This window comes from Neoarius graeffei, chromosome 19 (assembly GCF_027579695.1).
Source record: "Neoarius graeffei isolate fNeoGra1 chromosome 19, fNeoGra1.pri, whole genome shotgun sequence".
NCBI classification, from domain to species: Eukaryota; Metazoa; Chordata; class Actinopteri; order Siluriformes; family Ariidae; genus Neoarius; species Neoarius graeffei.
Window position 1 is genome coordinate 16,189,200 of NC_083587.1, and position 26,892 is coordinate 16,216,091.

Sequence of the window (26,892 nt, forward strand, 5' to 3'; positions counted from 1 at the left end):
CAACTGTTTTTTTGTTCTCAATCTGTGTGTGTGTGTGTACTGAGGAAATCAATGAACCTCACAGCAAGAAGGTCCTGGGTTCGAGCCCCGTGGCCGGCGAGGGCCTTTCTGTGTGGAGTTTGCATGTTCTCCCCGTGTCCGCGTGGGTTTCCTCCGGGTGCTCCGGTTTCCCCCACAGTCCAAAGACATGCAGGTTAGGTTAACTGGTGACTCTAAATTGACCGTAGGTGTGAGTGTGAATGGTTGTCTGTGTCTATGTGTCAGCCCTGTGATGACCTGGCGACTTGTCCAGGGTGTACCCCGCCTTTCGCCCGTAGTCAGCTGAGATAGGCTCCAGCTCGCCTGCGACCCTGCAGAAGGATAAAGCGGCTAGAGATAATGAGATGAGATGAGACATAGAAAGAGGAATTTGTCCAAAATTGCTATTATTTTTAAAAATATGACCAGAGACTCTAAAAGTGCACAAATTCTAAGAATCACCCATATATATATATATATATATATATATATATATATATATATATATATATATATATATATATATATGGCATGTAGTATATATTTATTTTTGTAATTAAATATTTATATAGACATTCATGAAGTGTATATATGGTATATATTTTTATAGGTGTAATTAATGTAGTTTGGATTTCGGGGTAGTTAAAAAGGGGTGGGAAATTAAAAAAGTATTGTACTTCTTCCCACTCCTTTTTCGAACAATGTGCGGTGTTTTGTAATGTCTTAGCTCTTTATGTTATTTTATTTATTTTTTTTTAATTTCTCGTTTTCTTTCTTTTGTATGTACAAATAGTTACATACATTTTTATACATGTTCGAAATAAAAATAAATTCATTCATAAAATAAATGAATTCATTCATTCATACTTTGTTACTGTCCACCTCTGCTTTTCTCTGACAGTGTAAGGATTTGCTGCTCTCAGTGTGATGATGTTCAGTAAAAGCAGAACATAAAGCCCTCCTTTGTGCACCTTCACTCATAATTTGAATAATCCAGGTTTGAGTCTGTAGTTTCGGTTGTGAATGAGGAAGACTGCAGATTTCTAGATGACGTCTGGGGGTATTTCCAGGCAGAGGGGATAAGCTCATCACTTACAAAATCAAGCGAAACCCTAAATACTAAAACGAAAGTGAAATTCCCCTGAAAGTGTGTTTTACTCCTACAGCCAGTGGAGAACACGTGGAACGCGTAAACGTGTTGGAGACTCGAACACATCTCAAGCACGGGATGATTTAATCTGAGACAGAACGCAAACAGGAGGAGGAGGAGGAGGAGGAGAGTTAATCTAATCTGATTATGGAGCTCGACTTTAGGAGCGGGCTGCTCCAGGACGCGCAGCGCGCACACGGCACCATGCGGCTTCTCCCGAGTCTCAGCCCCGATTAAACCGTGTCCGGGCAATACTTCGGACAGGTTTGTGTTTCCTTGGAGGAAAGGAGGACAGGATGAACGGAGAAGATGGAACTTTTTTTATGACAATTGTTTTTATGATCACGCCGTGAGTGCATGCAGATGCGTGAGTTCAGAGGTGAACAGGTTCGATGTTGCTGATGAGGGACCAGGAGGATGGTGGAGGCTCTTCACCGAGCCAGCTCAAAGTCAAACCCAAACTCAACTCAACCCAAATCCACCCCGCCAGCATCACCCAGGATCCGTCGGATATCCCGGACGACGACTCCGACCAAGATCTGGGGTCGTGTGATTATTCTGAAGTTGACTATGATGAGTTCTCCGACTCGTCCGACACACGGAGCATCGCCTCGGATGACTCGTTTTACCCGCCGGATGAAGAACTCACGGAGTCGGAGCGCACCCCGACCCCCGGCACGCTGTCGCTCTTCCGGGCCTGCTGCAGCAACAGCGCGCCCACCGTCCGGGCTCTGATCCGACAGGGTGTGGCGCAGCACGAGGTGCGAGAAATGGACAAGAACAACCGGGTAAGCGCGATCAGGGCAACGAGTCGATTCATTTAGAACAACTCTTTACAGTGAGCCGAGCGCGAGAGTCGACTCCCAGCCAGATGTTTAACAGCAAAGCCAGGAATCTGTAACTGCAGTTCTCAGGGACTTTCCTAAAGGTTAAAGTGACCAGATTTCTGAGAAGGGAAAAAAACACCAACAACCCTGGGGACATTTTTTTTGGATTGGTGGTGAAAATATCATTAAAATTTCTAATCTTTGTAATAAAAAGCAGAGCACTCTCGCCTTGAGGCGAGGTGGCCAAGTGGTTAGAGCGCTTGACCACCAAGCGAACAGTCCCCGGTTCGAGCCTCGCCTCGGACGGTGATCTGGGGCTCGCCTCCTGTCCACCCAGCAGTGAATGGGGACCTGGTGGAAACACTGGGGAAGTTAAAGGCGGCGAGGAAAGGAACTGGCCACCCTACCTCACCATGCCGACGGCCTAGACAGAGTGTGCTCTACGTATGTACGAAAACGTATATGGGACTCTTTGACTTTGACTGTCGCCTCACAGCAAGAAGGTTCTGGGTTCGAACCCAGCCGACAAGCGGCCTTTCCTTCCACAGTCCAAAGATATGCAGGTTAGGTTCAATTGGTAGCTCTAAATTGACCGTGAGTGTGAATGGTTGTTTGTGTCTGTGATGAGCTGGTGCCTTGTCCAGGGTTACAGATAAAACAAACAATAAAAAGCAGGAACATTTCTGTTTTTCCTGTATTTTGATCATGCATTGTCTAAAAAGTGGGATTTTCCTCACTGAGTGCACTGTAGGCTGATTCCTGTTGCATGTCTGAATTTTGTTTATTTTCGAGGGTGGTGTAGTGGTTAGCACTATCGCCTCACAGCAAGAAGGTCCTGGGTTCAAGCCCAGCAGCTGGCGAGGGCCTTTCTGTGTGGACTGTGGGTGGTAGAAAAGAGCAACTGGACTTGCTTGAAGATTCTTGAAAACATTTCACCTCTCATCCGAAAGGCTTCTTCAGTTCTGTCTGACTTAATAAGGAGTATCAGATATTTATCCTCTCATGGATCAGAATCAGAATCAGAATTCTGATGACAAGCTCATCTAAGGTGTCATTGAGGCATCATGTTGGTGTGGGTCACTGAAGGTTGGGTGTGAACGGCGAGTCATTAGGGTGATCAATGGATTGGCCGTTAGGGTGATCAATGGAAAGCTGACTCTCTCTGTCCTCCTGTGAGTCAACGAAAAGAATCTTCAAGCAAATCCAGTTGCTCTTTTCTACCACCCACAGTTTCCTATGACCTGGATGACTTCACAGACATGTTTCTGTGTGGAGTTTGCATGTTCTCTCCATGGGTTTCCTCCAAAGACATGCAGGTTAGGCAAATTGGCGGCTCTAAATTGACCGTAGGTGTGAATGGTTGTCTGTGTCTCTGTGTCAGCCCTGCGACTTGTCCAGGGTGTACCCGCCTCTCGCCCATAGTCAGCTGGGATAGGCTCCAGCTTGCCTGCAACCCTGTAGGACAGGATAAGTGGTTACAGATAATGGATGGATAGATTAATTTTCCGGCACAGTAATTTTATTTTGAGGGCAGCACGGTGGTGTACTGGTTAGCGCTGTCATCTCACAGCAAGAAGGTCCTGGGTTCGAGCCCAGAGGCCAACGAGGGCCTTTCTGTGTGGAGTTTGTATGTTCTCCCCGTGGGTTTCCTTCAGGTGTTCTGGTTTCCTCCACAGTCCAAAGACATGCAGGTTAGGCGAATTGGTGGCTCTAAATTGACCGTGAGGGCAATTCCACGGGTAACTGACGCAACATTCAGAGGGTTTAAAATGAAACTGTATGGCTATTATAGAAAGAGCAAACTCAAATGTATGATGACTTGAGGCCCAAAGGCCATCTTGGACAACACAGAGTTTTTCCCAGATATGAATAATTTATTTAATGGCATGCAGATAACATTGGTAACTGACGCAACTTGGAGAATTCGACAACTGTGAAGACACAAGTACAAACGCCAATTTCTGTGAAACTTGTTGCAATTTTATTAACATTTTTTCCAACTTGGCTTTCAACATGCCATAGTATGCAATGAAAGAATTAAACTATGAAAAATGTTTAGAACTGACAGTTGAGATCTTGGAATGTACAGTAACTGATGCAACATTCTTGGTAACTGACGCAACACTTTACAAATTTGCATATGATTTGATGTACAGAGAGAGATGAAATGTGGTAATTTTCTCTTTTTTAGTCATAATATCAATCAGTGAACAAAGCTACTTGTTAGATCTAAAAGGCCCCAAAGCTGTGATAATGACTCAATGGAATCAATTTTTTTCATGGAAATGTAAAGAATAAGGTCTATTTGATATAAAACACAGTTTAACTTACCTGGTGAGGACTTTTGCAGCAGTTTGAGTGCTTCTTTGTGACTGTTAGTTTTGGGTTTAAAGTATGTGCTTGGATCTGCCCATTTCAAAATGGCATGTGAAATGAGTTCAGCACAAAAATATTGACTGCAGTGAATGAACCAATCATTACTACTAATAACCCAATCAAATTTAACACCATATATACAGTTGTGCTTGAAAGTTTGTGAACCCTTTAGAATTTTCTATATTTCTGCATAAATATGACCTAAAACATCATCAGATTTTCACACAAGTCCTAAAAGTAGATAAAGAGAACCCAGTTAAACAAATGAGACCAAAATATTATACTTGCTCATTTATTTATTGAGGAAAATGATCCAATATTACATATCTGTGAGTGGCAAAAGTATGTGACCTTTGCTTTCAGTATCTGGTGTGACCCCCTTATGCAGCAATAACTGCAACTAAACGTTTCCAGTAACTGTTGATCAGTCCTGCACACCGGCTTGGAGGAATTTTAGCCCATTCCTCCGTACAGAACAGCTTCAACTCTGGGATGTTGGTGGGTTTCCTCACATGAACTGCTCTCTTCAGGTCCTTCCATAACATTTCGATTGGATTAAGGACAGGACTTTGACTTGGCCATTCCAAAACATTAACATCATTCTTTAACCATTAACATCATTCTTTAACCATTCTTTGGTAGAATGACTTGTGTGCTTAGGGTTGTTGTCTTGCTGCATGACCCACCTTCTCTTGAGATTCAGTTCATGGACAGATGTCCTAATATTTTCCTTTAGAATTCGCTGGTATAATTCAGAATTCATTGTTCCATCAATGATGACAAGACGTCCTGGCCCAGATGCAGCAAAACAGGCCCAAACCATGATACTACCACCACCATGTTTCACAGATGGGATAAGGTTCTTATGCTGGAGTGCAGTGTTTTCCTTTCTCCAAACATAATGCTTTTCATTTAAACCAAAAAGTTCTATTTTGGTCTCATCCGTCCACAAAACATTTTTCCAATAGCCTTCTGGCTTGTCCACATGATCTTTAGCAAACTGCAGACAAGCAGCAATGTTTTTTTTGGAGAGCAGTGGCTTTCTCCTTGCAACCCTGCCATGCACACCATTGTTGTTCAGCGTTCTCCTGATGGTGGACTCATGAACATTAACATTAGCCAATGTGAGAGAGGCCTTCAGTTGCTTAGAAGTTACCCTGGGGTCCTTTGTGACCTCGCCCACTATTACACGCCTTGCTCTTGGAGTGATCTTTGTTGGTCAACCACTCCTGGGGAGGGTAACAATGGTCTTGAATTTCTTCCATTTGTACACAATCTGTCTGACTGTGGATTGGTGGAGTCCAAACTCTTTAGAGCTGGTTTTGTAACCTTTTACAGCCTGATGAGCTTCAACAACGCTTTTTCTGAGGTCCTCAGAAATCTCCTTTGTTCGTGCCATGATATAATTCCACAAACGTGTTGTGAAGATCAGACTTTGATAGATCCCTGTTCTTTACATAAAACAGGGTGCCCACTCACACCTGATTGTCATCCCATTGATTGAAAACACCTGACTCTAATTTCACCTTCAAATTAACTGCTAATCCTAGAGGTTCACATACTTTTGCCACTCACAGATATGCAATATTGGATTATTTCCCTCAATAAATTAATGACCAAGTATAATATTTTTGTCTCATTAGTTTAACTGGGTTCTCTTTATCTACTTTTAGGACTTGTGTGAAAATCTGCTGATGTTTTAGGTCATATTTATGCAGAAATATAGAAAATTCTAAAGGGTTCACAAACTTTCAAGTACCACTGTACAAAATGAATTTCATTTCGTGGAATTGACCATAGGTGTGAATGTAATTGTGAATGGTTGTTTGTCTCTACATGTCAGCCCTGCGATGACCTCGTGACTTGTCCAGGGTGTACCCCGCCTCTCGCCCATAGTCAGCTGGGATAGGCTCCAGCTCGCCTACGACCCTGTACAGGATAAGCAGCTACAGATAATGGATGGATGATATTTTTTGAAATAGACAAGAGATACGGCGGCACGGTGGTGTAGTGGTTAGCGCTGTCGCCTCACAGCAAGAAGGTCCGGGTTCGAGCCCCGTGGCCGGCGAGGGCCTTTCTGTGCGGAGTTTGCATGTTCTCCCCGTGTCCGCGTGGGTTTCCTCCGGGTGCTCCGGTTTCCCCCACAGTCCAAAGGCATACAGGTTAGGTTAACTGGTGACTCTAAATTGACCGTAGGTGTGAATGTGAGTGTGAATGGTTGTCTGTGTCTATGTGTCAGCCCTGTGATGACCTGGCGACTTGTCCAGGGTGTACCCCGCCTTTCGCCCGTAGTCAGCTGGGATCCTGCGACCCTGTAGAACAGGATAAAGCGGCTAGAGATAATGAGATGAGACAAGAGATATATTTAATGAACTACACGGCGTAAGAACTTAATGAACATTCGAAGAGGTAATGCCAGAGATCATAGCCATCACTGACAAACATTTCTAACGTTATGGCGAATTGAGTTGTAGCGATGACATCACAAAAAATAGAATTTTAACCCACTGGCAGGAAAATCTACTTCCAAAACGGTACCATGAACAACGTCAAATATACCCTATACCATCTGAATATAATTCCGACTGACAGAATTGATCTATATTCTAAAAAATGTACAATTACAATTATCCGATCCTTATAACCTCCCGGATATCCTTTTAAAATCCTTTGAGGATACAAATGATCCCAGTCTCCCATTGCCTAAACTGTAGCCATAGCTGAATTGATGACCGAGCCTTAATCAAAATGTGTATCCACCACACATCACAACAAATTATACAAATTACTGACACTTTGGTAATGATCCAAAAGTGGAGTCTGGTCCATTAACACAAGAACTTATTGCCATGTTTGTGTACAGAAAACAAACAAGTTATTAAAACCAAGAAGTACACTCAAAATTAGTGGATATAGAAACCACTTAATGGGATTAGATCCTTACATGCTGACAAAGAAGGATTTCTCCTATGAGTTGGAAAATGATCCATCCGTTGAGTTCCCCGACATCTCAAACTACCTGGTGCTGCAGACATCATTCTACACGGACACACAGATGAAAACCTGGAAGAGCATGGAGGACAACAACTTTTTATATGTGGCTGGGTTAAAGATTTGGGGATCAGGATACTACAAGGTAGACGTCAGGAAACGGATCTAAGTGCAGGAAGAGTGTTTATTAGCAGGCGTGATATTTACAAAAATGAAAGCAGAATCATAAAGCAGAGCATTTAAACAGTGTTATAAACATGGCTAGAAACAAATGTGACGGTGACAGTGATGATACTTCACAAAGCGTCTGTGAAAACAGCTTCCATTTCTGTGCATGCTGATTGCGCTCAAATCAGTGTCAGGTGTTTCCCATAATGACCGGGTCCCAAGTACACGCACAACGACCGCTTGAGCTGCGCTAGACTCAAGCATGCGAAGGCGTCAAGTGTTCGCGTGCTGTGTGACCACAACTTTTAGCTCACGTGTATATCACCATCAAAATGCCTCATTTTCACCGATAACCCATCGCAAAGCATTGCGAGCTGTAGTGTGACCGGAGCTTAATGAGGCGGGTGATGTGACGTCGGATGCAACCCAGCAATTGTACCCTACTACAAGTAAAAATTAGCTTCAACTTGGGGGGAAAAAAAATTGCAGGCCACTAATGGGCTGTGGTTGAGAAACACTATTCTAGAACATCTCTGCTATTGGCCTGAGCCCGTCTTAAAGTGATCCACAAAACAATACGCGAGCCGTCTGCTGAACTCTGGTAGATGTTTCGGTCTGTGAGGTTTTTTTTTTCGGGTCTGTCAGTCATGGTTAAAAACGAGGACATTTCCGGGGTCAGGATCACATTGGATCCAGAGTCTATCCTGGGAACACTGAGAATGGATGGGGCACCAGCAGGTCATCCCATGGGAAGGATCCAAACACATTACATTACATTAATGGCATTTAGCAGACGCTGTCATCCAGAGTGATGTTCAACACACCCAGAGCAACCTGGGGAGCAGTTGGGGGTTAAGGTGCCTTGCTCAAGGGCACTTCAGCCATTCCTGTTGGTCCAGGGAATCGAACCAGTGACCTTTTGGTCCCAAAGCTGCTTCCCTACCCATTAGGCCATGGCTTCCCCATCTAATGAAAACTTTGTACAAATTTGAAGCAAAACAATAGTGATATGGTTGGATTTGACTCTTCCTTTAAAGCGTGAAAGTGAGTAAAAGTACAAACCCTCAGTCCCGGCCCCTAACCTTAGTCACGTTTTATCATGTGAATGTGTGTGAAATCGTGTCAAATAGTCAATCACGTAGCCTCGTATGTGTGGGCCAAACCAATTATAAGCAAGCATACCTAATGCTTTTCACTTACAGCATTTCACTTAAAGTGACTCAACTGTAATTTCTGGTCTGTCTTATTCCTGAGATCTGTCTCGTAAAGGTTGAGTTGTGGCTGTGGTCTGGCAATAAAGACTCCGAGGAATTCATCACCTTCCTTTCACGACGCTATGTGGGCCAAATGAAAGTGGCAGGCGTGGGCCAGAACTCATTCTCTGCCAGGGTAAAGTGAAGTAGGCTAAAGAAAAAAAACAAACAAGTGAAGTGGGTTTGTGGTTCATGGCTGAAAAACTGATGTCCAGACTGATAACTAACAAACACTTCACATTCTGCTTACTGGATTAAAAACAGAAGGATATCATTTAATTTGGCATTGAACCATTTCATCATGCACAGGCATCGTGAAATACATTTTATTAGCCTACTTTGGATTTATGTTGGAAATCAATTAAACCAAATGCACTGGTCATTAATCATTTAAAACGCGTATGCAGACAGTGCTAGCTTGTGTAAGACTGACGTACAGATGATCTATTACATTTTTTAATTCTTAAACATGTTTATACTTTCTATTTCATGTGCATTTCACATATCTGGGCTCTAACCACATCGTGTTTAATAAAACTTGTTTTTAATTTAATTTAAATCTCTTAATAAAGTAGCTTCGGCATTCACAGATGATGTGATTCGTTAAAAGGGAACAGAATTCCCATAATGCACTTGGACGTTTGTCAGGAATAGGGAATAGTGGCTAAAACTATTGTCAATTTTTACCAAGTAAATGTTTTTAATCAAGCACTTTTTGGAAAACGTTTAGGCCCCCGTCACACTTATTCGGAATTAGCAGAAATCAAGCAGAACCAGCTGGAATGAAAAATTTTTCAAAATTCGTGCCACATTCGGGCAGGAATTTCAAACTGACCAACATTTTTACAACTTTGTAAGAATGCCGTTCGAATACTTAGACTGCGCTTCGAACCCGCCTCGAATGATTCTTGCACATTCCGGGTGTTCGAATGCAGTTCAAATGTAGTTGGAACACAGCAGGAATACCTAGAGTGCTGTTAGAATGCAGTAAGAACATTAAGAATGCACTTCGAATGCAGTTCGATTGCTGCCCGAATACCACCCGAAGTCTGGTCGGAAGGTGCCTCAAATGCTGTACGAATTCACCTCAAATGCAGTCAGAACGCTCCTGGAATAGCCGCCGAATATGTTTCGAATGTCTAAGAATTCGAAGAGAATGCAGTTCGAATACTGAGAATGTACTTTGAATATCCCGGAATATACGAAGAATTTTCATTCCGACGGAATTCCGGCTCATTCGAGGCACATTCGGGACATTCTGGCAGGATTTGAAGGGGCTTGCCATTTCGATTTTTCCCTTGAACGTGATCAGAATGTTTCGAATGCTGTTGGAATGCCGTAAGAATATTTAGAATGCAGTTAGAATACACTTCGAATGCCGTTCGATATTTCTCCTCTTCTAATGCACCTCGAATGTTTTGAGCATGAGCAAAACATTCTGACTGGCTACAAGAATGGGCCCGAATGTTTGGAATGCACTCAGAATTTTTAGAATGCACTTCGAATATCCCGGAATATACAACCCCGATTCCAAAAAAGTTGGGACAAAGTACAAATTGTAAATAAAAACGGAATGCAATGATGTGGAAGTTTCAAAATTCCATATTTTATTCAGAATAGAACATAGATGACATATCAAATGTTTAAACTGAGAAAATGTATCATTTAAAGAGAAAAATTAGGTGATTTTAAATTTCACGACAACAACACTTCTCAAAAAAGTTGGGACAAGGCCATGTTTACCACTGTGAGACATCCCCTTTTCTCTTTACAACAGTCTGTAAACGTCTGGGGACTGAGGAGACAAGTTGCTCAAGTTTAGGGATAGGAATGTTAACCCATTCTTGTCTAATGTAGGATTCTAGTTGCTCAACTGTCTTAGGTCTTTTTTGTCGTATCTTCCGTTTTATGATGCACCAAACGTTTTCTATGGGTGAAAGATCTGGACTGCAGGCTGGCCAGTTCAGTACCCGGACCCTTCTTCTACGCAGCCATGATGCTGTAATTGATGCAGTATGTGGTTTGGCATTGTCATGTTGGAAAATGCAAGGTCTTCCCTGAAAGAGACGTCGTCTGGATGGGAGCATATGTTGCTCTAGAACCTGGATATACCTTTCAGCATTGATGGTGTCTTTCCAGATGTGTAAGCTGCCCAAGCCACACCCACTAATGCAACCCCATACCATCAGAGATGCAGGCTTCTGAACTGAGCGCTGATAACAACTTGGGTCGTCCTTCTCCTCTTTAGTCCGAATGACACGGCGTCCCTGATTTCCATAAAGAACTTCAAATTTTGATTCGTCTGACCACAGAACAGTTTTCCACTTTGCCACAGTCCATTTTAAATGAGCCTTGGCCCAGAGAAGACGTCTGCGCTTCTGGATCATGTTTAGATACGGCTTCTTCTTTGAACTATAGAGTTTTAGCTGGCAACGGCGGATGGCACGGTGAATTGTGTTCACAGATAATGTTCTCTGGAAATATTCCTGAGCCCATTTTGTGATTTCCAATACAGAAGCATGCCTGTATGTGATGCAGTGCCGTCTAAGGGCCCGAAGATCACGGGCACCCAGTATGGTTTTCCGGCCTTGACCCTTACGCACAGAGATTCTTCCAGATTCTCTGAATCTTTTGATGATATTATGCACTGTAGATGATGATATGTTCAAACTCTTTGCAATTTTACACTGTCGAACTCCTTTCTGATATTGCTCCACTATTTGTCGGCGCAGAATTAGGGGGATTGGTGATCCTCTTCCCATCTTTACTTCTGAGAGCCGCTGCCACTCCAAGATGCTCTTTTTATACCCAGTTATGTTAATGACCTATTGCCAATTGACCTAATGAGTTGCAGTTTGGTCCTCCAGCTGTTCCTTTTTTGTACCTTTAACTTTTCCAGCCTCTTATTGCCCCTGTCCCAACTTTTTTGAGATGTGTTGCTCTCATGAAATTCAAATGAGCCAGTATTTGGCATGAAATTTCAAAATGTCTCACTTTCGACATTTGGTATGTTGTCTATGTTCTATTGTGAATACAATATCAGTTTTTGAGATTTGTAAATTATTGCATTCTGTTTTTATTTACAATTTGTACTTTGTCCCAACTTTTTTGGAATCAGGGTTGTATGAAGAATTTTCATTCTGACGGCATTCTGGCTCATTCCGCCTCTAGTGTGACTACCTTATTAGCGATACTCTGACCTAAACCTTTAAAAATAAAAACAATAATTGTTTTCCTGAATAATAGCTTTAAATACAAATTATTTGCAGACCCAAGTCTCAGTCCTAGTAACATATACCACAATACTTTTTTTCAATGAAATGCCCCTTTTCTTAAAAACAACCACATTTTATTTTGTGTAACTCTGAGGAATGTACACGCAGACCTCGCTGATCTTTCGAAAACAAATTAGTTCCTGTTAAATCCATCCAGAGGAGCAGGATATGATTACATCACGGATATATAATATCAGTGTGGCCTGACTGTAATAGAGGTGTGTGTATTCAACATTAAACGCACACACACAGAACTTGCAGGAGGAAGACAGAATGTAAACCAGCACGAAAGGGAAAAAGAACAAATACTTCCGGAAACTTGTTTGCTTACATATCAGAGCTATTAATAGACCCAGTGTGTTTACAGCTTATTGCACTTTTACTGTATTATCTTGAGTGTTGTGCGATGAGTGTGTTTGGATTGTGTTGTGTAAATCCAACCTCTCTCAAACATAGATGCTTTAATCTCTGACCCACTTTTACTGTCCTGTATCAAAGGGTTCTTTAACCATCAATGTTTTTTACTGTAAAAAAAAAAAATCCTTGGTGCAACATAAAAGTGCTTGCGCTATTGTTTGGATCGTGACAATAATACAGCCATCCATGGCCAGGAGGCGTGGCCAGAGAGCAGAATTGGCTGTCCTCTCTGGGTGGGAGGGGCATACTCTCTATCTGCTGTCAATCACAGCTATAATCCCGAGGTCCTTTACCCAGCCACATACAAAACAGTTGTAAGCCTCCGTACTCTTCCACGCTTTCATCTGTTTTGCGATGTAGAAGGACGTCTGCAACACCAGATAGCTGGAGATGTCGGGGAACTCGACTGAAGGGTAGTTTTCCAGATCGTATGACAAATCCTTCTTTCCCAGACTGTAGGGGTCGATTCCATTGCACAGAGCAATCTTCTGAATATATCTAAAGCCAGCAGTGGCTTCTAGATTATGAGCGTACTCTGATAAGTTATCACTAGTTGTTTGCGCTACGGCAGCCGTTTAGACCACCAGCTATTTCACTTCCAGTAAAACCACTAAGAAAAGTCACGTGACTGAAACCCAGCAGTTTGGGGCTCATACATGCAGTCAGGGGCGGATAGCGATTACCTTTGAATGTGTTATGTCGCCCGGTGACGCCCTGTGCCTGAGCAGCAGTTTGAAAAGATGCGATTGTGTGTTGGAGGAAACACACAATAGCCTTCTCCCTCCTGGAGTGGACATCCATTTCACCATGTTAAGGCCCTCAATCATTAAACATGTCAACATGTGACACTGTGTGAACAATATGGGATCACGTGAAAAACATATCTGAAATGTGTGACGAGTCTACAGGGACACAGTTCAACGCGTTACACAGTGAGAGCAAAATGCCATGTTCGGTACGGTCACATGTTCAGAAATATGAGGGCCTTCTTCATGACCACATGAAAGTAAAAATCAACAGTTTACGCTGGGTTTTGTGGTCCTGGGCCTGATATTCAGCTCTTGATGTTCTTACTGTGCAAGAAGGGGTTTTTATGTGATGAGTCATTTCTAGAATACGGCTGCTTTCCTCCACCTCCATCTCTCTCTCTCTGTCATTTAATATGATGGCTCATTAAGTCCCACTTCATCAGTCTCTCTCTCTCCCGCTCTCTCTTTCACACACACACACACACACACACACACACACACACACACACACACACACACACACACACACACACACACCTCCAAAATGTGATTAGCACTAAGTACATGACACTACATGAATAATAAAGTGTTCATGATTTGATATAACGGTTAATCAAATGTCTGTGTCAAATGTATTTTTGTGGAAAATATAAATATATTCGAGAATATATTACCTTCGAGAATTGTGGTATCATATTTCTGTCATATCGCCCCACCCTAATACTGACTTCAAATAAAACAAACAAATAAACAAACAGCTGTACAGCAGCTCATGGTTAAAACACAAACACAAATATCTTCATTTCCTTTTATTTATTTGTGAATATTTATACAAAAACAGCTCAGTGCTCAATGCATCTTTAACATTTCAGGTGATTTTATGCCGAAGACCTGAACCCTTTAAAAAGCCGAACACGAGACTAAGTGCCAAAACTCTGCGGCTCGGTCACTCGCTCCTGAGGCTAATCCTTTCTATTTCAGGAGCTGACTCGGCCGCAGATTACACGAGACAGATATCTGAGTCAGAGCTGAGAGGGGGAATAAAACACACCCTGAAGATGATGCTCCAAAATGCCACCTGCATATATTTACATGATATTTACATTTATATTCACTCTGGAGATACTTTTTATCCAAAGTAACTTAAACTTGATGCAAATCCAATCCAAGCACAGGCCTACATCTCGTTCATAAAACCTCAGCATTACAGTGTTTTTTTCTCATTAGTTTCAGACATGTTGTTCCACAAACCTTGAACCCCAGGTAGAGCAAGTGCCGTGTTGTTATTTCAACTTAATATCTGATAATTTTTGCTTAATATTTTAAGTTATAATAGTTCAACTTGTTTTATTGAACTCATTTTGAACTGTTATTACAAGATACTCTCTTGTTATTCTGAATTAATATCTCATAATGTGGTGGTTAGCACTGTCACCTCACAGCAAGAAGGTTTTGGGTTCGAGCCCAGTGGCCGACAGGGCCTTTCTGTGTGGAGTTTGCATGTTCTCTCCCCGTGTCTGTGTGGGTTTCCTCCGGGTGCTCCGGTTTCCCCCAAAGATATGTCTCATCTCATCTCATTATCTCTAGCCGCTTTATCCTTCTACAGGGTCGCAGGCAAGCTGGAGCCTATCCCAGCTGACTACGGGCGAAAGGCGGGGTACACCCTGGACAAGTCGCCAGGTCATCACAGGGCTGACACATAGACACAGACAACCATTCACACTCACATTCACACCTACGGTCAATTTAGAGTCACCAGTTAACCTAACCTGCATGTCTTTGGACTGTGGGGGAAACCGGAGCACCCGGAGGAAACCCACGCGGACACGGGGAGAACATGCAAACTCCACACAGAAAGGCCCTCGCCGGCCCCAGGGCTCGAACCCAGGACCTTCTTGCTGTGAGGCGACAGCGCTAACCACTACACCACCATGCCGCCGCAAAGATATGTGGTTAGGTTAACTGGTGGTTCTAAATTGACTGTAGGTGTGAATGTGAGTGTGAATGGTTGTTTGTCTCTGTGTATCAGCCCTGTGATGATCTGGCGACTTGTCCAGGGTGTACCCCGCCTCTCACCCATAGTCAACTGGGATAGGCTCCAGCTTGCCTGCAACCCTGCACAGGATAAGCGGTTACGGATAACAGATGGATGGATCTCATAATGTTCATTTAATATTTTTTGAATTGATTCGTTAAAGAGACCATATTGATATTTTGACTTTATCTCATTATTTCAAATGTTCAGTGTCAATCTTACAGTTCTGAATCAGTGTTATTCCAAGAACTTAATTCATTATTTTGACTTATTATTTTTTACTCAATGTCTCTTAATTTTGACTTAACAGCATTATTTTCACTCATTCTGTTATTTCAAGATACCATCTTGTTATTTTGATTAAATAACTCATTATTCTGACTTGACATTTCCTTATTACAAGTTAATATTTTGATATTATTATTATTATGACTTAATATCTTATTTCACTTCATTTTTTCCCCAAGACACTCATTATTTTACTTCATAACTTATTATTTCAATATATTATCTTGCTAATAGGGAGGAGCTGAGCAGCTCTGAGCAGCTCAACAAGGGGAGGGGCTAATTTCTGGGTCAGAAAAATATAAATTAGATGAAAGCCTGAAATGGAATAATGACTAGTGGCATCCAGTGCACAGTGATATAGCAATAACAACAACAGCAGCTTCTTTAACACATCGTTATTATTGTTATTTTTTTATTAGTCTGGGTGGAGAAACACTTAACAACACACATGGTATGACAACACGGTGTCAAAAAAAAAAAGGCAAGGAGTCTCAGTTTAGTAACACATTTAGAATGTTTTATGATATTAAGAGCAATATTATTTAGACTGAAAGCACAGTTATATTTTCGGGAGTGAACAGATTTCCTCCTGCTGCTTGAGGATATTTATAAATGACAGAAGCCATTATCATAGTTTGGGTCGATTCATTTTCACAGACGTCTAAAGGTCAAAACTGGTAGATTTGTTTCCTTATTTACAATTTTTGTTGATAAATCTGATAATTTTTAAACATGCGTTAGACATCATTGATATTTTGGCTCTTTCTGAACCTTTGCGTTTCCCAAGAGACATCCAGCGACAGCTGCTGTACGATCTGTACGATATAATGTACAGTTTCGATAAAAATCCTGCTTTCTAACAGGCCCTCGAGTAGCGAAGTGATCGACCAGTCAGAGGTAAAGCTGTGATTTTGTAAGGAGTTTACGCTTCTTTGTGGTTTCTCAGTAAAATGACAAGCTGAATTTATTGAGAGAACAAAAGAGAGGCTGGCGAGGGAATGACTGTTTATAGCTGCTATAATGTAAGTGAGAACAGGAACTAGCTAATTTCAGGATGTTTTGTAACACTTAACTATAAATGGATAATAAATACAACATACAGTGCCTTGCAAAAGTATTCATCCCCCTCGGTGTTTGTCCTGTTTTGTCGCATTAGAAGTTAGAATTAAAATGGATTTTTGGAGGGTTCGCACCATTTGATTTACACAAGATGCCTACCACTGTAAAGGTGCACACTGTTGTTTTATTGTGACACAAACAATAATTAAGATGAAAAACAGAAATCTGGAGTGTGCATAAGTATTCACCCCCCAAAGTCAATACTTTGTAGAGCCACCTTTTGCTGCAATTACAGCTGCAAGTCTCTTGGGGTATGTCTCTATTAGCTTAGCACATCTAGCCACTGGGATTTTTGCCCATTCCTCAAGGCAAAACTGCTCCAACTCCTTCAAGTTCGATGGGTTGCGTTGGTGTACAGCAATCTTCAAGTTATGCCACAGATTCTCAATTGGATTGAGGTCTGGGCTTTGATTAGGCCATTCCAAGGCATTTAAATGTTTCCCTTTAAACCACTCCAGTGTAGCTTTAGCAGTATGTTTAGGGTCATTGTCCTGCTGGAACGTGAACCTTTGTCCCAGTCTCAAACCTCTGGCTGACTCAAACAGGTTTTCCTCCAGAATTGCCCTGCATTTAGTGCCATCCATCTTTCCTTCAGTCCTGACCAGCTTTCCTGTCCCTGCAGATGAAAAACATCCCCACAGCATGATGCTGCCACCACCATGCTTCACTGTAGGAATGGTGTTCTCAGGGTGTTGGGTTTGCGCCACACATGGCATTTCACATGATGGCCAAAAAGATCAATTTTAGTCTCATCTGACCAGAGAATCTTCTTCCATGTGTTTGGAGAGTCTGCCACATGCTGTTGGGCAAACTCCAAACGTGTTTTCTGAAGCAATGACTTTTTTTCTGGCCACTCTTCCATAAAGCCCTGCCCACTCTGTGGAGTGTACGGTTTAAAGTGGTCCTATGGACAGATACTCCCATCTCCGCTGTGGATCTTTGCAGCTCCTTCAGTGTTATCTTTGGTGTCTTTGTTGCATCTCTGATTAATGCCCTCCTTGCCCGGTCTGTGAGTTTTGGTGGGCGGGGCCTTCTCTTGTCAGGTTTGTAGTAGTGCCATATTCTTTCCATTTTGCTATAATGGATTTAATGGTGCTCCGTGGGATATTCAAAGTTTGGGATATTTTTTTATAACCCAACCCTGATCTATACTTCTCCACAACTTTGTCTCTGACCTGTTTGGAGGCTCCTTGGTTCTCATGTTGCTTGCTTAGTAGTGTTGCAGAGTCAGGGTCCTTCCAGAACAGGGTGATTTATACAGACATCATGTGACAGATCATGTGACACTTTGATTGCACACAGGTGGATCTTAATCAACTAATTATGGGACTTGTGAAGTGAACTGGTTGGAGCAGCTCTTATTTAGGGGTTTCCTACGAAAGGGGATGAATACTTATGCACACTCCAGATTTCTGTTTTCTTTTTTCTCATCTTAATTATTGTTTGTGTCACCATAAAACAACAATGTGCACCTTTAAAGTTGTAGGCATGGTGTGTAAATCAAATAGTACTAACCCTCCAAAAATCCATTTTAATTCCAGCTTGTAATGCGACAAAACAGGACAAACACCAAGGGGGATGAATACTGTTGCAAGGCACTGTACATCGCTGTTTAATAAATTAAAAAACTGTGATTGGTTTGGGACTTGCTCTGTTCGAAGAGGAATAAAACACTTGGGGATGTGCTATTATAGGAAAATAATCAGTGCTCACTTCATTACAACACCCTGTCGCTGATTATTTTCCTATAACAGCAACACGGACATTGTTTTACTGTGAATGCATTTTATTATAAAATTTTAAATCTATATTGCATTCAGCAATGTTTGCGTTGTTTTTCTGTTATTGGTTCTATTAGCTGTTAACCTCTGGGTCATGAACACATGAATATAAACAGGTTTGGGAAAGTTTTCTGCCGAGTGAACAAATAGAAATGTTGAAAGAATATCTTATCATGAACATAAATATAAAACAGAGAGGCAGTGCAGATTTCAATCTCGACACAGAAGAGTGTAAAGGTGTCTCGCTCTCTCCAAGATGTTATTCGACGTTCCTTATAAAGAACTGACTCAGACAGGTCAAGCGAGAAATCTGTTTCTGCTAAAATTACTTTAACAAAACCAGAATGTGGCGCGCTTTTTTTTCCACGCTCTGAGAAAACGGTTTAAGTCTAAAATGTTAATAAATTTACAGCATGGGACGAGTTTATAAGAACACAAAGAGCTCCTGTATTATAATAGCGCTTTCTCAAAAATAGCAAAATAAAGTTGATTTATTATCGTGTTAAATATGAACATTACACACAAATAAAAACAGTCCCAAAGTGTGGCTTGAATCAGGTCATGTTGCCAGTCAATTAAGAAAGCTCTGCCTCTTCTAACTTACCTAGCATGTCTTGGAGGCGTGGCTTTAGAGGGAATGTTTGAGAAGAAATGCATTTGTCTTCTACCAAATTTCTAACTGTACCTTTAACTGCTAGAGTGGTGGCTACAATTATCGACAGTCCATAATTATCGACACCTTTTCAGATTTACCAATAAAAACAATTTTACAAAGGCGAGTTTCAGTTCCAACAGTTATTATTGGTTAATTAATCAACTGGAAGACCCGCCTCACCCTTTGATCTTGTCGTCTGATGACAGCTCGTTACTGGAGATGGGATTTTTTTAGCACGATCATCAGTTTTTCAGAAAACCCAGACGTTATCATCGCAGGTAAGCATGGTGGAAAGATCATGGACATGATCAAATTACTGATCAAATTCACTGATATTTCATGATCTCCTTGTCAAAACCTACTTTGTTTTTGACAGTCGCCATTTTGTATCTAAACGCACGTTTGAGAACGGTGTCGATAACTGTGGACAAAGGTGTCAATAATTGTGGAACGGTGTCAATAACTGTGGACAAAGGTGTTGATAATTGTGGAAAAAGGTGTTGATAATTGTGGACAAAGGTGTTGATAATTGTGGAAAAAGGTGTTGATAATTGTGGAACGGTGTCAATAACTATGGACAAAGGTGTCAATAATTGTGGAACGGTGTTGATAATTGTGGACAAAGGTGCTGGTAATTGTGGAACGGTGTTGATAACTGTGGACAAAGGTGCCAAGAATTGTGGAACGGTGTCAATAACTGTGGACAAAGGTGTCAATAATTGTGGAACGGTGTTGATAACTGTGGACAAGGTGTTGATAATTGTGGACAAAGGTTTCGATAATTGTGGACAAAGGCGTTGATAATTGTGGAACGGTGTCGATAACTGTGGACAAAGGTGTCGATGACTGTGGACAAGGGTGTTGATAATTGTGGAACGGTGTCGATAACTATGGACAAAGGTGTCAATAATTGTGGAACGGTGTCGATAATTGTGGACAAAGGTGTTGATAACTGTGGAACGGTGTTGATAACTATGGACAAAGGTGTCGATAACTGTGGAACGGTGACAATAACTGTGGACAAAGGTGTCAATAATTGTGGAACGGTGTCGATAACTGTGGAAAAAGGTGTTGATAACTATGGACAAAGGTGTCAATAATTGTGGAACGGTGTCGATAACTGTGGAAAAAGGTGTTGATAACTATGGACAAAGGTGTCAATAATTGTGGAACAGTGTCAATAACTGTGGACAAAGGTGTCAATAATTGTGGAATGGTGTCGAATACTGTGGACAAAGGTGTCGATAATTGTGGAATGGTGTCAATGACTGTGGACAAGTGTGTTGATAATTGTGGAACGGTGTCGATAACTATGGACAAAGGTGTCGATAACTGTGGAACGGTGACAATAACTGTGGACAAAGGTGTCAATAATTGTGGAACGGTGTCAATAACTGTGGACAAAGGTGTCGATAATTGTGGAATGTGTCGATAACTGTGGACAAAGGTGTCGATAACTGTGGAAAAAGGTGTTGATAATTGTGGAACGGTGTCAATAACTATGGACAAAGGTGTCAATAATTGTGGAATGGTGTTGATAAATGTGGACAAAGGTGTTGGTAATTGTGGAACGGTGTTGATAACTGTGGACAAAGGTGCCAAGAATTGTGGAACGGTGTCAATAACTGTGGACAAAACGTGTCGATAATTGTGGAACGGTGTCGATAACTGTGGACAAAGGTGTTGATAATTGTGGAACGGTGTCGATAACTGTGGACAAAGGTGTCGATAATTGTGGAACGGTGTCGATAACTGTGGACAAAGGTGTCGATAATTGTGGAATGGTGTCGATAATTGTGGACAAAGGTTTCGATAATTGTGGACAAAGGCGTCGATAATTGTGGAACGGTGTCGATAACTGTGGACAAAGGTGTCGATAATTGTGGAATGGTGTCGATGACTGTGGACAAGGTTGTTGATAATTGTGAAACGGTGTCGATAACTATGGACAAAGGTATCAATAATTGTGGAACGGTGTCATGTGATCTGATACGCTAAGTAATTGGGAATCAACTCATTTTTTTTCCAGTGGAAGTTTGAGTAATTATTCATGCACAATTTACGTATTGAAAGTCTTTTCTAGGGGTGGCACGGTGGTGTAGTGGTTAGCGCTGTCGCCTCACAGCAAGAAGGTCCTGGGTTCGAACCCTGGGTCCGGCGAGGGCCTTTCTGTGTGGAGTTTGCATGTTCTCCCCGTGTCCGCGTGGGTTTCCTCCGGGTGCTCCGGTTTCCCCCACAGTCCAAAGACATGCAGGTTAGGTTAACTGGTGACTCTAAATTGACCGTAGGTGTGAATGTGAGTGTGAATGGTTGTCTGTGTCTATGTGTCAGCCCTGTGATGACCTGGCGACTTGTCCAGGGTGTACCCCGCCTTTCGCCCGTAGTCAGCTGGGATAGGCTCCAGCTTGCCTGCGACCCTGTAGAAGGATAAAGCGGCTAGAGATAATGAATGAATGAATGAATGAAAGTCTTTTCTACTTTTGCAATGGCCAAAAGATCATTAAGGTGTCGATAATTGTAGCCGCCGTTCTATTGTGTAGAATTATTACATATTCACTTATTATTGTTATTATTTCTAATACCACAGCGCTTTTGAAGTCTCCAATCTGATTGGACAGAAGGTGTTGAGTAATTTTTTTTTCTATAACAGCAGCTGTGACAGTAGTGCAGCTGCAAATCATAGGTGTATATTAATCGTAGATTTTATACTTTATTTCATTACTGTCAGATTGAAACTAATAGAATTTTGTCTGTCTGTCAAGTTTTCGGAACACTGTGTTCACTGGCTTTACCCTTTCTTACGACTTTATTATTATGGTATTAAAGTCAAGTCACTCACATCGTTCTCATTTCAGTATGTGCTCCCCCCCCCCCCGTCCAAATTTCCCAAATTAACATTCTGTAATAAAAACGAGCTGAAAACATAGCAATAGCAAGCCTAAAAACATTTGTTAAAAAAGTACTTTTTTCACATTTACTTCACATAATATTAGAATGAAGTAGTTTGAATAAAAAAAACAAAGCCCATGATAATGAAATGTATCTTACTGCCAGCGTTCGTATTAAATGTAACCTCTGAACTCTGTAAATCTGATCATTGTTGTTAATGATGACGTATTTGTGAATTTTGTCTCTGCAGACTGGGCTGATGGTGGCGTGTTATCATGGCTACGTGGACGTAGTCATCGCACTTTCTCTGTGTCCTCACCTGGACGTGAACTGGCAGGACAACGAGGGCAACACGGCCCTGATCACAGCTGCACAGGCCGGTGGGTTTCATCTTGCTTCCTGTTCGGACACACATTGTGCGGAGAATAGCGATGGCAATTCTGGGCAGTCAGATCATTTGTTTATTTAATTATTATTATTTTTTTGTGATAACAGCTCACTTCTCATAATACAGTGTAACTGCCTAATTCACACAGCTGAGAGTCAAACACACACGACTCACGGGAGTGATTCACACCAATAAACAGCTCAAATGGTGAAAACATGTTCTTCTATGGAAGCATTTAAGACATTACTGACAAGAAATGAAGGAATGGATGAAAAGAAAATAAGAAAAAGTGTAAAAAAGTAAGAAAAAAGTTTCCAAAAAACACTTGTTTGGAAAACTACACTCCCCGGCCACTTTAATAGGAACTTGGTGTTGATTCTAAGATCCCTGTTCTTGGCGGCAGGAGCGGAAACCAATGTGTTCTTCTACTGCTGCATGCTGAGATGCTTTTCTGCTCACCACGGTTGTAAAGAGTGATTATATGAGTTGGCAGGACAACGAGGGCAACAAGGCCCTGATCACAGCCACACAGGCTGGTGGGTTTCATCTATCCTTCCTGGCAAAAAAGCTCGAACCAATCTGTCCATATCCCTTTGACCTCCCTTATCAACAAGGCGTTTGTTTCCACCCACAGAATTGTCGCTCACTCACTCTGTGTTTTTTTTTCCGCACCATTCTGTGTAAACTCTACAGACTGTTGTGTGTGAAAACCCCAGGAAGGAGATCAGCAGTTTCTGAAATACTCAAACCAGTCCATCTGGCTCAAACCAACCCCCATGTCACAGTGAAAGAAAGTCACACTTTGAGATCACAAGTTTTCCCATTCTGATGTTTGAACATTGTGAATATTAACTGAAGCTCTTGATTTGTATCTGCATGATTTGATGCATCGTGCTGCTGCCAAGGGATCGGCTGATTAGAGAATTGCATCAAACAGCAGGGGGATGGAGGGGTGTTCCTAATAAAGTAGCCAGCAAGTGTATATTATACAGCACTATACATTGATAATATTAACGTACAACCCCGATTCCAAAAAAATTGGGACAAAGTACAAATTGCAAATAAAAATGGAATGCAATAATTTACAAATCTCAAAAACTGATATTGTATTCACAATAGAACATAGACAACATATCAAATGTCGAAAGTGAGACATTTTGAAATTTCATGCAAAATATTGGCTCATTTGAAATTTCATGACAGCAACACATCTCAAAAAAGTTGGGACAGGGGCAATAAGAGGCTGGAAAAGTTAAAGGTACAAAAAAGGAACAGCTGGAGGACCAAATTGCAACTCATTAGGTCAATTGGCAATAGGTCATTAACATGACTGGGTATAAAAAGAGCATCTTGGAGTGGCAGCGGCTCTCAGAAGTAAAGATGGGAAGAAGATCACCAATCCCCCTAATTCTGCACCGACAAATAGTGGAGCAATATCAGAAAGGAGTTCAACAGTGTAAAATTGCAAAGGGTTTGAACATATCATCATCTACAGTGCATATTATCATCAAAAGATTCAGAGAATCTGGAAGAATCTCTGTGCGTAAGGGTCAAGGCCAGAAAACCATACTGGGTGCCCGTGATCTTCGGGCCCTTAGACAGCACTGCATCACATACAGGCATGCTTCTGTATTGGAAATCACAAAATGGGCTCAGGAATATTTCCAGAGAACATTATCTCTGAACACAATTCACCGTGCCATCCGCCATTGCCAGCTAAAACTCTATAGTTCAAAGAAGAAGCCGTATCTAAACATGATCCAGAAGCGCAGACGTCTTCTCTGGGCCAAGGCTCATTTAAAATGGACTGTGGCAAAGTGGAAAACTGTTCTGTGGTCAGACGAATCAAAATTTGAAGTTCTTTATGGAAATCAGGGACGCTGTGTCATTCGGACTAAAGAAGAGAAGGACGACCCAAGTTGTTATCAGCGCTCAGTTCAGAAGCCTGCATCTCTGATGGTATGGGGTTGCATTAGTGCGTGTGGCATGGGCAGCTTACACATCTGGAAAGACACCATCAATGCTGAAAGGTATATCCAGGTTCTAGAGCAACATATGCTCCCATCCAGACGACGTCTCTTTCAGGGAAGACCTTGCATTTTCCAACATGACAATGCCAAACCACATACTGCATCAATTACAGCATCATGGCTGCATAGAAGAAGGGTCCGGGTACTGAACTGGCCAGCCTGCAGTCCAGATCTTTCACCCATAGAAAACGTTTGGCGCATCATAAAACGGAAGATACGACAAAAAAGACCTAAGACAGTTGAGCAACTAGAATCCTGCATTAGACAAGAATGGGTTAACATTCCTATCCCTAAACTTGAGCAACTTGTCTCCTCAGTCCCCAGATGTTTACAGACTGTTGTAAAGAGAAAAGGGGATGTCTCACAGTGGTAAACATGGCCTTGTCCCAACTTTTTTGAGATGTGTTGTTGTTGTGAAATTTAAAATCACCTAATTTTTCTCTTTAAATGAAACATTTTCTCAGTTTAAACATTTGATATGTCATCTATGTTCTATTAAGAATAAAATACGCAATTTTGAAACTTCCACATCATTGCATTCCGTTTTTATTTACAATTTGTACTTTGTCCCAACTTTTTTGGAATCGGGGTTGTGGATGAATGTAAAAAATACTGTTGCAGTTTTCTTCAGTTATTTATTGCCAAATGAAGTTTGACTAAAGTTCAAGTTAAAATTTAATTTTATAATCAGGTTTACAAAATACAGATAAAAAAAAGAAAAAAAAAAAGAGAGGTTCAATTTGTTCCATCAAATGAATTCAGATTATAATTTATGTATTTAAATGATGTTGGAAATCTGGATTTGGAAAAGCAAGCAAGCATAGATAATAATAATAATAATAATAATAATAATGATAATAATAATAATAATTATTATTATTATTATTATTATTATAATATCGACATTTCAGCCAATCGGCAGCCAGCTGAACCTATGAGGTGTCATATGTTTGAAAAAAAAGTATATTAGATTAAAATCCAAATCTTAGTACAGTACTATGATATCATTTCCAGAGGATTTCCCTGGCATTAAATCATTAATCCCTTTTAACATTTTTCACTTCCTTTCCAAGTTAAAAAACAAACAAATAAGCAAACAAACTGACCTTCCTGTGCATTAAACCTGTTTATCTCCTGACTGCAGGCCACATCACCATCACTAACTACCTGCTCAACTACTTCCCCGGCCTTGACATTGAAAAGCGAAACTGTCACGGTTTCACTGCGCTGATGAAAGCTGCCATCCAGGGCAGAACGGACTGTGTCCGAGCGCTCATCATGGCAGGTACTTCATTCTTCTGAGGGATTTAAACTTAAACTGTTTATCATGAGGACTTTCTGTGGATCCGAACAGCTTAAAGTGGAGAAATGTATTTGTAAATTTGTACAGGAAATGTTCTTCAAACTGACGACGAGTTACTGCGATTTTATATACAGATTACACTTTCGACTTTAAATCACTTATATTTCAGTTACACACCAATTTCATGAACATTTCGTGAAACTCAAGTTTGGTGTTTCGTATTAATGAACTGACGTGACAGAACATGATTACAAAACAAGCCGAGACAATTCAAACGAGACATAAACTGTATGCAACTAGATTTTTTTAAAAATCTGAGGATTCTTGACTTCTGGGTTGTTTGCTAGGAGCTGATCTGGAAGCCAGAGATAACGGGCGTAAGCTGACTCCTTACGACTGGGCGCGGTTCACTGGACGTTACGAGACGGTGTTCATCATGCAGCGGCTCATCCAGCGGCCATGTCCTGAACAGTGCTCCGACTCGTACCAGCCCGAGTGGCCCTTATTACCAGCTCTGGTGGCCAAATCGCAACAGCACAAAGGCTGTGTCCAGAAGATGATGGAGACTCTGCGCAACTTTTTTGACATCAGCAACATGACTGAAGCTTCAGAAGACGGCGTCTTTGACCACATGGTACAGATGACAACGGCACTAGGCAGCCCGTTTGTCGCTGTATCCTGTCGGACGGTATGTCCCAGTAGTCCGCCGTGCGTCGGAAAACGTCGCTACTCGGTCCAGGAGATCCTAAAAAAGCAGCGCATGCAGCAGCTCAAAGGACTCGGACCTGAAAACCTGGAGAACTACAAACGCTTCTTCCAGAATTCTTGCGTCACTCTGGTGCCTAAATCCAAAGACAGGCGTGCTAGCCTTCAGCCCCAGACTCCACAGGACTCCTCAGCGCTCCGGAGAGGAAGTCTCCTCCCGCTCCACCTGGTGAGACGGAGCAGCGTGAGACCGGGCCTGGTGGTGCCCAAGCTGCGGATCACCAAAGCTCCGACGGTAACACAGGAGCCCGAGAAGAAGCGGCGCAAAAGTAGCTGCAACAGCAACCAGTTCCTCCAGGTGCCCAAGTGGAGGTACAAAGAACTTAAAGAAGAACGAAAGAAGGCAGAAGAAGCCGAGAAGAAACGACTGGAGGTGATCACTAAGCAACATCTCGCTGGTGGTAAACAGAAGTAA

At 41.7% G+C, this 26,892-nt stretch overlaps 1 protein-coding gene across 1 annotated transcript; it reads left to right on the plus strand.

The window, feature by feature from the left end:
- The first annotated feature begins 1,194 nt into the window (after positions 1-1,194).
- ankrd33ba (ankyrin repeat domain 33ba) lies at positions 1,195-26,892 on the plus strand. The gene is made up of 4 exons (XM_060900826.1): positions 1,195-1,956; positions 22,242-22,371; positions 25,554-25,694; positions 26,060-26,892. The coding sequence occupies exons 1-4, from the start codon at positions 1,561-1,563 to the stop codon at positions 26,890-26,892; spliced, it is 1,500 nt and encodes a 499-aa protein (XP_060756809.1). The 5' UTR covers positions 1,195-1,560.

Bases quoted from the DNA above. Each gene is read 5' to 3' on its own strand.
- ankrd33ba (XM_060900826.1), top strand. From the start codon at position 1,561: ATGTTGCTGATGAGGGACCAGGAGGATGGTGGAGGCTCTTCACCGAGC. The intron at 1,957-22,241 runs GTAAGCGCGATC...TTGTCTCTGCAG, and splicing joins AAATGGACAAGAACAACCGG to ACTGGGCTGATGGTGGCGTG. The intron at 25,695-26,059 runs GTACTTCATTCT...GTTGTTTGCTAG, and splicing joins CCGAGCGCTCATCATGGCAG to GAGCTGATCTGGAAGCCAGA.